At 41.1% G+C, this 13,892-nt stretch overlaps 1 protein-coding gene across 10 annotated transcripts in view; it reads left to right on the forward strand.

The window, feature by feature from the left end:
- foxp2 (forkhead box P2) overlaps positions 1 to 13,576 on the forward strand; it is a 117,876-nt gene extending 104,300 nt beyond the window's left edge. For all 10 annotated transcript variants that reach the window (XM_033614567.2, XM_033614572.2, XM_078164932.1 and 7 more), the window contains 4 exons: positions 1,929 to 2,050; positions 2,305 to 2,374; positions 3,367 to 3,692; positions 8,741 to 13,576. In XM_033614567.2, the coding sequence (XP_033470458.1) occupies positions 1,929 to 2,050; positions 2,305 to 2,374; positions 3,367 to 3,692; positions 8,741 to 8,885 (663 nt within the window). In that variant the 3' untranslated portion in view covers positions 8,886 to 13,576. The remainder of the gene's footprint in view (positions 1 to 1,928; positions 2,051 to 2,304; positions 2,375 to 3,366; positions 3,693 to 8,740) is intronic.
- Positions 13,577 to 13,892: the final 316 nt, after the last annotated feature.

Consider the following 13,892-nt stretch of genomic DNA (forward strand, 5'->3'; position numbering starts at 1 on the left):
AAACACATAAACTGTGTCTAAGAGAGGGGTTAAGGGTGTGTTCACGTGGAACTAAAGCAGGGAGGACAGTGAGAATTGGCCTGTCATGGAGGGAGCGCTCTTTATTTACCCACACAAAAGGGCCCATTTGTATATCTGTCCCTACAACTTTATTGTCCTGTCTGCCTCCACAAAGATGGGAAAAAATGTCTTTCCCAGCAGCACATTTTCACCAGAAGTGTGTCTGCACGCTGATAAAGAAAGCCTCGCCGAGCGTCACTGTCTCCAGTGTTTCATCCCGTGGCCCCTGCGCGTCATTCGTTAGCCGCCTTTAGCCTTTGTGGCTGCACAGAGGACTGGAGGGAAAACTCGACCAGCCGCTCATCAGTATGCAAGACGTGGCGCAGCACTAGATTTAGCAAAGTGAATTAATTTGGATTTGGGATGCAAATGAGCACATGGGCGTGTGATCACCAATTCAGGAGGGCATGCAAAAAGATCGGTGCCCTTTTCCAGTTTGTTAGGTACAGTAACGTGCCGTGTTTTGCTGCGTAATAATGTTATGACAAGATGTGTTTCTCAGAGGCTGTTTGCAGCACAGAACAACACAACCACATGCATATGTGGCATTTTAAATGTTTTTTTAAAAAAGCTCTTGCTGCTTGTGAAAAGCAATGATATCACAATGACATTAGAAATATCTTGTCTCCCGGCCCGCACAATAACCAAGGTGATCTATTTACACCCACAGCGCCACAATTCCCTTTGTAAGCATTAGTGGGATGATCAGCGACGGGCTTGTCATTTGATTAACGGAGAGAATTTGTTTAAAAAAAAAAAAAAGAAACTAAAGAAAGAAAGAAATGAAAGGTAGTTTAATATCTCAGCTTGGTCTCATCAGCTCAAAAGAGGGATCTGCCCCCCCACACCTCACCCCACTTTCCTTTCTCTCTCTTTTTCTCTCACCCAGAAGCTTATTAGTTCTAACTATATAGCATGCATAATAAAACTGCTCATTTGCTCATTAATATTAAAATTATCATATTCAGAGCCATGGGCATTAAGATCAATCAAATCCTGGGATTTTCAGGTCAGATGCGAGATCTGCTTATGAGTTTTTTTCTTTTTTTTTTGAATCCCTTTTTCTTGGAGAAAGAGCAGTACACACCAAGCTTAGGGAGATGATAAATATGAGAGGCAGGGATATTAAAGCCAAGGTTATTATTTGTAGAGTCTGATGCATGTTTTAATTATGGTCATAGTAATATAAGAGAGCTTTTTTCTCTATAGGTTGCCTTATTTTGTAATTAATGAAAACACCTTACTGGTGTACTGTGTGAAAGATATATCCTGTTTTAATTTAAATACAGCTTTGATTAGACAGAGGAGAGATAATTGTGTCATGTAAGCGTGTATTCAACACCAGATGTGACACCACATGGAGGATATTTGGACATATAGATGTCAGATACAGTTCACCTTAATCCTCCTTATTCTTGCAGGCACACACACACACACTGACACGAGGGCCTCCTGATGACTGTCTTTTTTCTTGCAATACTGTCATCTTTAAAGCGATGTGTCCATTAAGAGAAATGCTTTTCTGGAGCAGAAAGGGTTACTGACATCACCATTATCAAGGCCGGCATTACCACTTCTGTCACCACCATAAGCCATTCGCTATGCTGATTACCTCCTTTTAGCCTACTTACTCTGATTGATATGTACTGTGTGCAGGACTTGTAAGAGCATTCGCTCTCACTCAATTTTTACTAATTAAATCAATGGTGCGTGAATGTTAAGAATTTCTTCAAAATGCAAGAAAAAAAATCAATTTCCAAGCCTTCGTCTGTCTTTTTTTTTTTCTTTTTTTCTTGAAGGTTAATAAATGAATATGATTCATTTTTACCTCATCCCTCTGACCTGGGTGTCATCTTGTCTCTCTGCAGAACGCTGTTCGCCACAACCTCAGTCTGCACAAGTGCTTTGTGCGCGTGGAGAATGTGAAGGGGGCGGTGTGGACGGTAGATGAGATGGAGTACCAGAAACGCAGGTCGCAGAAGATCACAGGGTACGAATTCTGTCACCCCTCCTTAGATCTAGATCTGAAGGTCAATGACACCCAGAGGATCACAGGGGATGACAGGGCCCAAATTCAGCCCTCTTTTTTAAACACACTCTTTTTCTCCCAATTTCTTTCTTTATGTATAATAAAGTCTGCCTGCTATATTTTCTGTTTAAATTAATAACATTATTATGTCCAAATCAAGTCACAGTGTGAACTAATTTCTATTTTGTTTGTTTCTTTCTTTACATCATATCCAGAAGCCCATCACTTGTCAAGAACCTGCCCTCCAGTCTTGGCTATGGAACTGCACTAAACGCCAGCTTACAGGTATGAACCAAACGCCTCAGAGACTCCCCAGCTGCCTGTTTGTTTGATTGACAGGCAGGACTACTGCCTGGCTGATTGACCAATTGAGTGACTGAATGAGTGTGGTTGCTGTGAACAATAGGGCTCCACATTAGCACTCGCACTTATAAGAGCAAGCAAGTTTTTTTTTCTCTCTATAACTCAGATTTCTGCCTCTTTTCTCTGCTCATGTGTTTCTGTATCTCCTCTCTCTCTCTCTCTCTTTCTCCCTCCCTCTCTTTCCTGTACACCGTCAGACTCAGAAGGCCACCCTGTGGTCGAATCAGGAAGCAACTCTCCCTCTTTCTTTCCGTTCTTTCTCCCCCTTCTTTCAGCTGTGGCAGCAGACCCTAGATTGATAGTGGCATGTGCAAATGCAAGGGCATGTGCATTAATATTTATCTAAGCTGTCATAAATGATTTGGCTTCATAGTGTACGCCGGCGAGGTGCTCATGGCAAAAACTTTAAAAATTTAATCACTGTATATAACTTTAATGCGCAGCAGGCGAAAGTGTCAGGAGTTTTTATTATTTGGAGGTAAAGTTTTTGGGGGACTTTTTTTTTTTTAATAGCCACACCACACAAGGGCATATGAATGGCAGCTGGGGGAGGCAGTCATCAGCGGGGTGTCACAGGGGGAAAAATAGCCTGCAACAGAATAAAAAAAGTTTAGCGTGAGACAACTGTGTTTAAATAATTACTGTGTTAAATCTTCTCATTCTCTCACCTGCCATGTTTTCCTCTTGCATCACTCTCTCCATACACCTCACCTGCCTGTTATACACTCTTGAACCTTTTTTGACATGATTATGCCCTCATATCCGTCCTCCATCTTCCCTCAGCCCTCATGTAAAGCTCCAGCATTCTCTCATTGTCCCATTTTCCACACCGCCCACCTGCAGCTTACCTCTCACCAACCGTCCTTCAAACTGTAATCCTCAATATTTCTCCTCCTCTCCCGTCTCTCCCGCAGGCTGCCCTGGCGGAGACCTCCCTGCCTCTGCTGGGGACCCCCGGCCTCATGAACAGCAGCTCCACGGGCCCAATGGGCTGCCACGGCCTCCTCGGCGGAGACCCGTCCATCCTGGCGGGCGGAAGTCCACCCGGGCTGCTGGGCGGAAGTCCACCCGGGCTGTTGGGAGGGAGTCCACCGGGGCTGCTGGGCGGCAGCCCCCCAGGCACGCTGAGCGGCAGTCCCCCCACCCTGTTGCAGTCAGCTCACGAGGGTCTCAACGGCTCACTCGACCACCTGGACACCAACGGACACAGCAGCCCCGGATACTCCCCACCAGGACACATGTGAGTTCCTGATGCTGATACTGCATCTATGTGTGCACTGTATGCAGCAACACACAAGCATAAATGTTACTGATAATTAGCACTAAAAAAAGCAAAATCATTTGGCTTTATTTGATAATTATTTTAAAAAACTAGTCAAGTGAAAATAGAGGTCAAGTAAAAATAAGAAACCACGCACTGTCCTTTAACCCAGAATCCGTTCATACTCACTCACTGTGGTGTTTAAGAGATAATTGCGTCACACATCTCACATTTTTATGAGTACCTATCTGAGAATGCAGGCACATGTTCAACTCCCCCCACCTCCACTCCTACACCAAATTCACTCGCTGTCCTTTTGCCCTTTGTTAGTTTAATTGCCTGATATTTAACCCACGACACCAGTATGTTCTCAGTATGCCATGACCCGAGGGCAAGGTTCAATTTCCACCATGTATTGTATCATAAGCACACTTCTCTCCTCTGTCTCGTGTGTTAATAATTTCAGTGGCACTGTGCTAATACCTGAGGTGAGCCTGACGTTTTGGATAACAGTTAGTTCTAATTCTATAAATAGGCTCTATTACACATTCCTCTTTAATTACACCACTGTCTGCATTATAGGGGTTTAGCTGCTATATTTTATGCAAGACTGTTCCTATTAATATTGAGCAAGTGTAGCATTAATTACTTTAAAATGCCCCCCCCCCCCTTCTTTCCCATCTTCGTTTTAATGGAGCTGAGAGAGAGAAAGAGAGTGTGTTTTTTTTTTTTTAAAAATTAATCTTGTGAGTTTCAGGAATGTCTGAAGCCAGTGATGTCACACAGGTCTGCGTGAGCCCTCGCTGTGGTGAAAGTGGCATGCAGGGAAACACTCACAAGTCACATTCTGACACAAACACACATAAATTACACATTAATGATTCCACTGTCCATCAAAGCTCATGTTGCAAAGTCAGCCAACATCAGCTAACCACTCCTGTAATGGAGAAAGGGTGCACTCAGGCTCCATGCCTCTCTCGGAGTGTATCTGTGAGAAGAGAGCAGCGTTTGGTTAGCCCTACCAGACGTCTATACATTAATCTATTCGGACGTGTTTACCCCTCTCTGAAATGGGGTGTTAAGTGGAGCAAATCTGCCCAGCTCCAGACAGAATCCCAGTGTTACCACTCCCCCAGGTCATTTAACTTTTAGTAACCGGACAGCATTGACTTTCTCTTTCTTCCTCGCTTGCTTTCTCTTCTCTCTGGCCACGCCGCCTTGACACTGACATGAGTGGCTACGGGAGGATCAGATGCATTCATCCATCCCTCTCTCCCTCCATCACCGCCTGCCTTTACACAGCCACGACAACCTCAAAATGGAAGAAATGTGTTTTTCACGACCGGCTTTTTCCAGGATGTTGTTTAAATAATGGAGTGGCTTGTAGCACTAAACTAAATAGTACATCACCTTGAAGGCCTTTCTCAGGAGAGGACTCCTCAGCACAACCAAGTCAATCCAACAATTAGACAAACCCCTCTTTCCCCGCAACGTCTGAAGGTTAATGCTATCTGCTTAACCGCGAACCAGATCGCCCCAGGCCATGCCTGGTGTGTGCGCGTGCGTGCGTTTGCACTTGTGTGTATGCACGTGCTGGTGTACACCCTAAGGGGTATGCTTAAAAGAAGTAGCACTATAAACCAGGAAAGACTCTGCAACTGTAGAATCAGGGTTTCCAACGTAAATTAGCAACTTCACACAAAATGACCAGAGCAGAATATTTATTCCTAGAAACCGATGTAGCGCTGCACTCAAATAAAAGCCAATAAAATCTATGTAATATCACTCTATTTTATCAGCTGTGTCTTGTGCTGTCACATCTAATTGTTTGGTGACCACCCCTCTTTGTTAATGAATCACAGTGAGATGTTATGAATGTCTTTGATTGCCCCCCCCCCCACCCCCCCCCCAGTCTTCACCCCTGCCTTCACCCATCTTTCCAGTCCCCCCTCCTCCGCCACACCACCTCTCCTGTCCCCCAACCTACCATTAGGCCCGTGGACTAATGACCTTATTTGCATCCCTGACATACCTCTGCATGATTGCTGGTGCTAATCTCCAATTGATGTGAGAGCAGGCATCTCCAGCGCACACACACACACACACACACAGAGCACCTCGTATTTATTACACCGCAAAGTCCAGCGTTTACTCCTGAGTGACTCAATAATGGCAGCTAGCCATTAAGTACTAAATGGCTCATCCACATATTTTAATAAAGTGTCAGAAAGCTCAGGCCTGTGAATATGGTCCTGCATATTTTTCTGTCCTCAAAGCCACACAAACACTTCACAAGCTGCACATCAGAATAACAGAGGAGCAGTATATACGTTTAAGAAAAGGTTGATATAAATGACAATATAATAAAACACAGTTATCATGATATGAAATTGTTGGCAAATACGGTACATGAATAATTGCTTAAAAATACTGGTACGACTATATTATAATGTTTTATAACCATCAATTAGATGTTTGTATTCTTGCTTATAAAGGACAAAAAAAGGGACTTAAAGCAGGGGTCCTCAACAGGGGGTCCATGACCCTTAGGGGGTCTTTAAAGTTACCGCGGGGGGGGCACCAAATTTGTGTTTGATAATTGTTCGATGTTTTTTTTCCCAAGAATTAAAATATATACACATTAACATGAATCCAGCATAATATTAGCAAAGATAAATAGGCCTATTCTGAAAAAAAAGTTTAGAAAAACTAACCCATTAATAAACAGTACAGTACACAACATTGATGACAGACTGTTACCCATGAATCCTTTTCAAATAAATTCATTATGTGTAAACACATGAATCTATGTATGTAAAGTTTTAGAATGTAAATGTGAAGGCGGTTTGAATTTTTAGGTAAAACAAAGTAGTGAAAATAGCAAAATACTAATTTTTTTTAGCGCAAATATTTTATCAGTTTATAAAATGCCATATAAAACCAACGTTCAACAGTCCAAAACACAAATATTTTTTAAAAATATGAAGCCAACACCCACATTTTAAAAGCTGTAAATACATGATTGGCATTTTCGCTCCATAAATGATATAATATCAAGGCTGTTGTTGATGCATTTTCTGCATTTATAATTGTTTCAGCACAAGGAGATTGGACCTCTTTGCACCTATAAGTCAGGCTGCAACTAACAAACATTTACATTGTCGGTTGATCTGTCGATTATTTCCTCAATTAATCGATATGCTGTTTGATCTATAAAATGTCAGAAAACTGTGAAAAATGTCGATCAGTGTTTCCCAAAGCCCAAGATGACATCATCAAATGTTGTTTTGTCAACAACCCGAAGATGTTCAGTTGACCATCGCAGAGGAATAAAAAGAAAAAAGAAAATATTCACATTTAAGTAGCTGGAATCAGAGATTTCAACTTTTGTTTTCCTTAAAAAAAAAAAAAATACTCAGACCGATTAATCAATTATCAAATTAGTTGGAGATTAATACGTAGATGACAGCTAATCAATTAATCATTGTAGCCCTACCTATAAGGGTTTCATTAACTGACATTAAGGAAATAAATATGAGTATGGTGTGAATATAAAGAAATAAAAAACAACATGTGATTATACTGTGTTTCACAAAACAAACAAACAACAGAATTGACTTTACTTGGTAATAAAAAAATAATAATAATTTATTTAGTAGACTGAGTATTGTCCAAAGGGAGCAGAGCTAGTGTTTCTGTTTGTGTAACCTCTTGGCCGAGGTGTTTTTCTCCCGCCTCTCACTGCCTCTGTGAATCTGAGGGGCAGAAACAGAAATATTCATTGCTCCGCTTGCATCCAGCTCAGATCAGCCTCCTCTCTTCATCCCACCACATCAGAATATTAATTTACAGTATTTGGCTCTGAATATTAAAGTCATCTGTACCTTTTAAAATTCTTTTCAAATTCAAAGGCCCACCCCCCCTCCACCACCACCACCACCACCTTCCACTGATGAAGGCAACCCAGGAGAGAGGCTATGAGACGCGTCCTAACATACTACCACTTGATAAGTCTCCCTCTCTCCTCTCCCCACTCTCCTCTTTCAAAGTCTAGGGGGATTTTCTGATGCATCCGATGTGTCAGAAATAATTAGGTTTTGTCAGATTTATCATCGTGGCACAAACCCCTCTCCCCGACTAGGGCCCCAGATCATGTTATGCCTTGTTTGTGTGTGACAGCATTATTATTCTTTTTAGTCGCCCAACACTTTTTTTTTTTTTCGCCCACTCCTCTGTTGTTCTGAAGGGAGAGGCATCCTGCTCGCTGCGCCGCTTGCTGCTTCCTGCCCAGTGCTTATTGACAGTGGCTAAAGATATTCATCCATTTAGAGTTAAAAACATGTATCATGGTGTCCGAGCGAACTGCCGGGGCTGAAGTTGATTAATGGCAGAACCTAGCTGCCGGTTTTTCCTCTTGAGGAGCGACATGCACAGCCCCTGCATATTAACGAGTGGCTGCGCTTTCTATTAACTAGATAAAAAAGCCTCTCCTCTGCCTTTGCTCCAGGGGGCTCAGGGATGAGAAATTCTCCATTATTTATCATGTGGCCTGTTTTTTTCCCCCCCTTTTTTTTCCTTTTTCATGTATTTCAACCTGGTGTCATCAGTAAACTTTTAAATGCCAAACATGTCTGGAACATCACAGCTTATCGGCCTTACAGGGGCCATGTTTTTCATGCAATTTTCATGCGCTTACTTACAGTAGACGTGAGGCATCATGTCGAATTAGCGTCTCGCAAACAACATGGTTGTTACTTTCACTAGATAATGCATGTAATGGCTGTTACACGCCTGTTTTTTGATACAACAAAATATCTGTCTGCTAGCTGAGCACCACATTGTGTATTTCATTTACAGAAATCCTTTGTCTCTTTTACATAGTATGATTTTATAGATGTAATATTAACAATTTTCTAACTGTTTGTGCACATAAAAATTACACAAGGTCAAACAAGTGCTCTTGGCTGCAGGAATTCGTCATAAAACATGTAAATCTAACATGTATCGGCTGTGTGATTGTGCCACAGGCCACCCATTCACGTGAAGGAGGAGCCACTTAACATGGATGACGAGGACTGTCCGATGTCACTGGTGACGACAGCCAATCACAGTCCAGAGCTGGACGACGACCGGGAGCTGGAGGAAGGGAACTTATCAGAGGACCTGGAGTGACTAGGATACAGTTTTTGGCCGACGTATCCCCTCACCCAGCCGCACTGTTTCTCTCACACAGACCTCCTGCAAGACTAGAAACCACTCCACAGTCCAAGCAAACCACAGCTGACTCTCTCTCTGTCTCTCTCACCACTGGGACTATTTATTGAGCATGCATCCGGATTGGAGACCGGTCCAAAGGAACTCTTTGTTGCAGCCCTTTGGGATCCCCCAAACATGACAGGCATGAGATGTCTGATTAAAAAGAATTAACTCTTTGAGACCTATTTCATTAGAGATGGCGTGGCCACATACAGTACAAGGATGATGGACTCACGGATGGTGGGAAAAAACCTGAAACAAATGAGCAAATCATGTTCCGTTGAAAGCTAGCGGCCTCATATACTGCCAAAAAGGAAGACGTTTTATGTTTGTGAATAATCCAACCCCCAGTAGTTGTTAATGTCTAGAGACAATTGCTGGTTCAATTCAAGTTGTTGCTCTGTTATCATTTGCACAGGAGTAGTCTCAGAAATTTGTGTCACTGCCTGTATGTTGCTACTATTATAAAAAACCAGTATATTATTTTTAGCTTTTTTTCTTTCTTTCTTTTTTTTTTCTAACATCGTTAATTTCAAAATCTGATTTTAGACACCACCAACTGTAAATGCCATTCCCTGAATCACACCAGTAACGGAACTGCGGTACCAAGACTGTTGTTGCAGCTGTCCAGAAAAAAAAGTTTAAAAAAAAAAAAAAAAAAAAAAAGTTGGCTTCCAGTCGATTATCTCTTTGTGATTAAAAGTTAAAAAAAACTGGAAATTAAGTTGGGGGAAAATTAATAGTTTGTATAAAGCACCATTTACAAAACAAACCCATTTCCGCATAATTTTTCTTCTCGCTGTTCTCCTTACCTCCTCGTTCTAAAGCTTTGTCTACCTGCAAACAGTCACAGGCAACAGCTAGAAACCAAAGCCAACACTAGCAATGGCCAATAGCTTATAGACAGAAGCCGCCAAACTCCTCTTGGTCCGTCTTCTGCGACTTTAAACTAGTACAAAGAGAAGCTTTTGTTCCGCAAACTACCTTCGAATAACCTCTGGGATTGTTTCATTTAGCCCTATACAAAGATGATCACGAGAAAGAGAGAGGGGAAATAAATGCTGATTTTGATGTGTAATTTGATAACTCATAGAAAAGTCCACTTTGGAGATTTTCTGCCAGACGTACTGTAGGTAAAAAAGGTGATGTGATATTTGAACTGCAGGCATTCTGTGCTGGTGATTTGACTGGTAGATAGCAGCTAACTGTAAAAGTGGATCATGACCAAAACAAAACATTTGTGTATTCAACGGAAGTGCAGAAACATCGTGTTGTTGTGACTTTTATTTTCATTAACTTTCTTTTAAACTTTTTGTTACACATTACACATCCGATGCATTTTTTAATTTTTAGGATTTGTTTTTCTAACCTGGTGAATATGTAATGTTCTAAGTGGGACTGTCAAAAGTAATGTCACGTGTTATTTCCGTGGCGGCTTTGTTCCGAGCCGTGTCGAAACCGAAACTGAAAACACCGCTAACCAAACATGAAAAATATCTAGTGAAGCCAAATAAGTCATAATTTCAAGTTGATATGAAATGGCTCGGTTACCATGTGAAAGCAAATAATAATAGCCATTACAGAAGAGGATATCTAAGGTGAACGTTGACCTTTTCTAGGTGATATTTGCTTTAACGTAGGGCTGGGCCATATCGAGAAAATCGAATATTAACCATATTTTTTGACCAAATACCTCGATATTGATATTGCGACAATATTGTAGGGTTGAGTATTGGTGCTTTCACAAAATATTTACGCATAGACTTTTCATAAAAACAAAAAAAATCATCAGTGATGTGAATATAATGACTAAGTGGGTAAAGGCAAACAACAGAAAAGCTAAAGCAGTCCAGTAAGTTCAGAAAAATACACCACTTTACTGTAATGCTGCCTTTAAAGGAACAGTGTGTAGGATTTAGTGGCATCTAGTGGTGAGGACTGCACATTGCAACAAGCTGAAACTTCTCCAGTGTGCCAAGTGTGAGCTCCCGGTTATAATTCCTTTAGTTTTCATTGTTCAGGAGGTTGTTACCGGGAGCTAAATCATCTGCAGAGAGGTCTCTTCCTTTCCAAAACAGACTGACTCTGTGATTTAAGCCAATGTGTTTCTCCAAAGCTGCTTGGCTCATCGTAGACAGGCCGCTAGCCCAGCATCTGCTAATGTGTGCTCACCTTTTTGCTCTGATAACACAAGATGCAGACGTCCGGAAGATTTTTACCAGGAGCCAAATTATCCGTAGTGGTTTCTTCCTCTTTAGAACAAACATACCTGGTAAATTAAACCGGTAAAAACACTGAATGAAGCTGTTTCACGTTAAAAAAAATCAGTGTTTTTCCAGCATTGCTTGTCACAGAGGGGCTGCTAACTTTGGTGGCCAACATAAAAACACATATAGCCCTATCTAGAGCCATTATTTGATTTGTCTGTCCTTGGCTACTGTAGAAACATGGTGGTGCAATATGGTGTACTCCATAGCTGAGGACCCGCTCATTCTATGGTAATGAAAACACAATAATTCTTATTTGCTGTGATTATACAGTAAATCCTACACACTTGACCTTTAAAACCAGAAAATGACAACACTTACGATATTACGATATCCGAAATCCAAGACGATATCTAGTCTTATATCAACATATTGCCCAGCCCTACTTTAACATCATCAAATACTCATTGTGTGGTTCATAGCTTCTAAACTATATAGATACATCTGGTGCTACCGCAGGTGTATTCTGTATAGGTAACCAGCTTTTTATAACACACTTGATACTTATGGAGACTAAAGAGAAGTAGTTATTGTGGAGACTACGTCCCATCATTTCCCTCACAGCTAATGTCATCTAGAAAAGTGTTGTTGCTTTAATGGCCATTTCTGTTTTCAGTAAACCAAAGTTACACAAAATTCTGCCTCCTCTTGTATGGGATAAAGAACTGCTAAAACAACCACATACACACACACACACCTTGTCAGAGACTAGCATACATGCACGCAGACACACGCAGACCCCCGAGCTTTCGGTCTGCCAACCTTCTTGTTTCGGTTAAACTCTCCAGCTGCAGAAAACGCACGCTGTCAAAGAACCGACGAGTGGCTTTGTATCGTGCTGTAACGACCAAAATGAAAACACTGTGCATATGTTGTTTTCAAGTGTTGTGCCAAGCCGAGGAATTGGCTGTAAGAGCTTAACACGCAGCCACGTGCAGTACTGTACAAACACGCAGCATGTAAAGCACACAAACACACACACACACACATGCCAGTTCCACGTCAAGAGGGTACTGGGCCCAGGAACAAAGCTTATCCCTTCAATACTTAGCTGGAGTCAGCAAAATGACTTGAAGACGACGTCCTTAATAATCTTATCACACCAAATAAAAAGGACGCTGCGTCTTTCAAAAAAAAAAAAAAAAAGAAAAAAAAGAAAGAAAAAAAGGGTTCTCCCACTTACCCAAAAAGGCTTTCTAAAAGCTTCTACCTCTGCACAACAAATTCAGAACAATTATGACAGATTGCACGAGTTATTAGAACGCCACAAGAGCTGTTACACTTTACTACGCTTGTCTCATAGGACGTGGCTCGAACCAACGTTTACATTCCCTGCGTCAAGATATGGAAGATTTGCATTGTAATAGGTTGTCCTCAAACATTTGTAGAATGATAATGTATAGATTACCTGTAAGGGAATATTGTGTTTTAAAAATGCATGTCTAAAAATCATTTGGTGGACTGGAAACAAGAACCAATAAAAAGAATATAATAAAAATCCTCGGGACGATGGCCTAAATGTTACGTACAATGCATAGGAGTGCGTTACCTCAGATATACTGTTTTGGGAGGGATAAAACCTGTCAGCCACAGAATGCATATTACCTGTAGATTTGCATGGGTTTTGTATAAATTAAGTAAAAAAAAAATGTCTAAAATAGTTGCTTGCACATAATACCAGAAAGACCTCCAGAACTGCGATCTGCTCCTCCACTAGATTTTAGGATTGTCTGGATTTTCTGGGTTGATTTTGTCTGTATTTTGATAACTGTGCATACTTATGTAAAAAAAAAAATGTTGGTGGACCCATAAATTTACCAGACTTTTTTCTAAGAGGAAAAAAAAATCTCAGTGTTTCTTTTCTGACTTACCTGAATTTTTACTGTTTCTCTCTCATTGCTCGCTAAGAATAGCAAACCTGCTTTTTCTGCATCTGCTTTGCGTAGCTGTAAGGCTTAACCTAATGTGTGTATTTATTGCTTGTACCTCTGTGCATACTTTATGAAGCATTATGTCTGGCAGTTGAGTCATGTATCCTTTCTACTGCTATCCTTCTCTAATAATTGGGAATATGATCCCCCTATGTATACAGTAAATTGGGACTGTAGCAAACATATGTTTATGTAATTGGTGAAAACTTTTATTTTTCCGTTTGTTTCATTTCCTTTTTGATCGAGATTCAACAACTTCTTTTGATACTTTTCATTACTGTGTACTGTGTCCATACGTTAAAGGTTCTCTGACATTAGAAGGTCATGGTTGAGAATTGTAACAGACGTTATTATTTTCTGTATTCATGGCATTTCACTGCTGAATAAAATAAAGGACCAAAACTTGGAATTTGAAAAGCAACTGTCTACCTCCAGCATCAGAGAGTACATTTTTTTCCCTGCTCCACTGTTACACATATATCTTTTATTCTACAAAGGCACAGCCATGAAAATCTAGCACACTTTTAAGGAGCTGCTCCTTCAGAGATGTGAAAGAAGGGGTTGGAAAAAAACAATTAAAGTTTAATGTATATGTTACAAGGCTTTGTTCCAGCTTCCAGCACCTAGAGTCTTGTTTAGAAGAGTGGGACAAGGCACTGTATTGCCCACCCCTCTGGACCTGTAATGGGTTTAGCCTTTGTATGATTCAAGCCCACTGCTTTCAT

Source organism: Epinephelus lanceolatus, chromosome 23, assembly GCF_041903045.1.
Source record: "Epinephelus lanceolatus isolate andai-2023 chromosome 23, ASM4190304v1, whole genome shotgun sequence".
Classification (NCBI taxonomy): Eukaryota; Metazoa; Chordata; class Actinopteri; order Perciformes; family Serranidae; genus Epinephelus; species Epinephelus lanceolatus.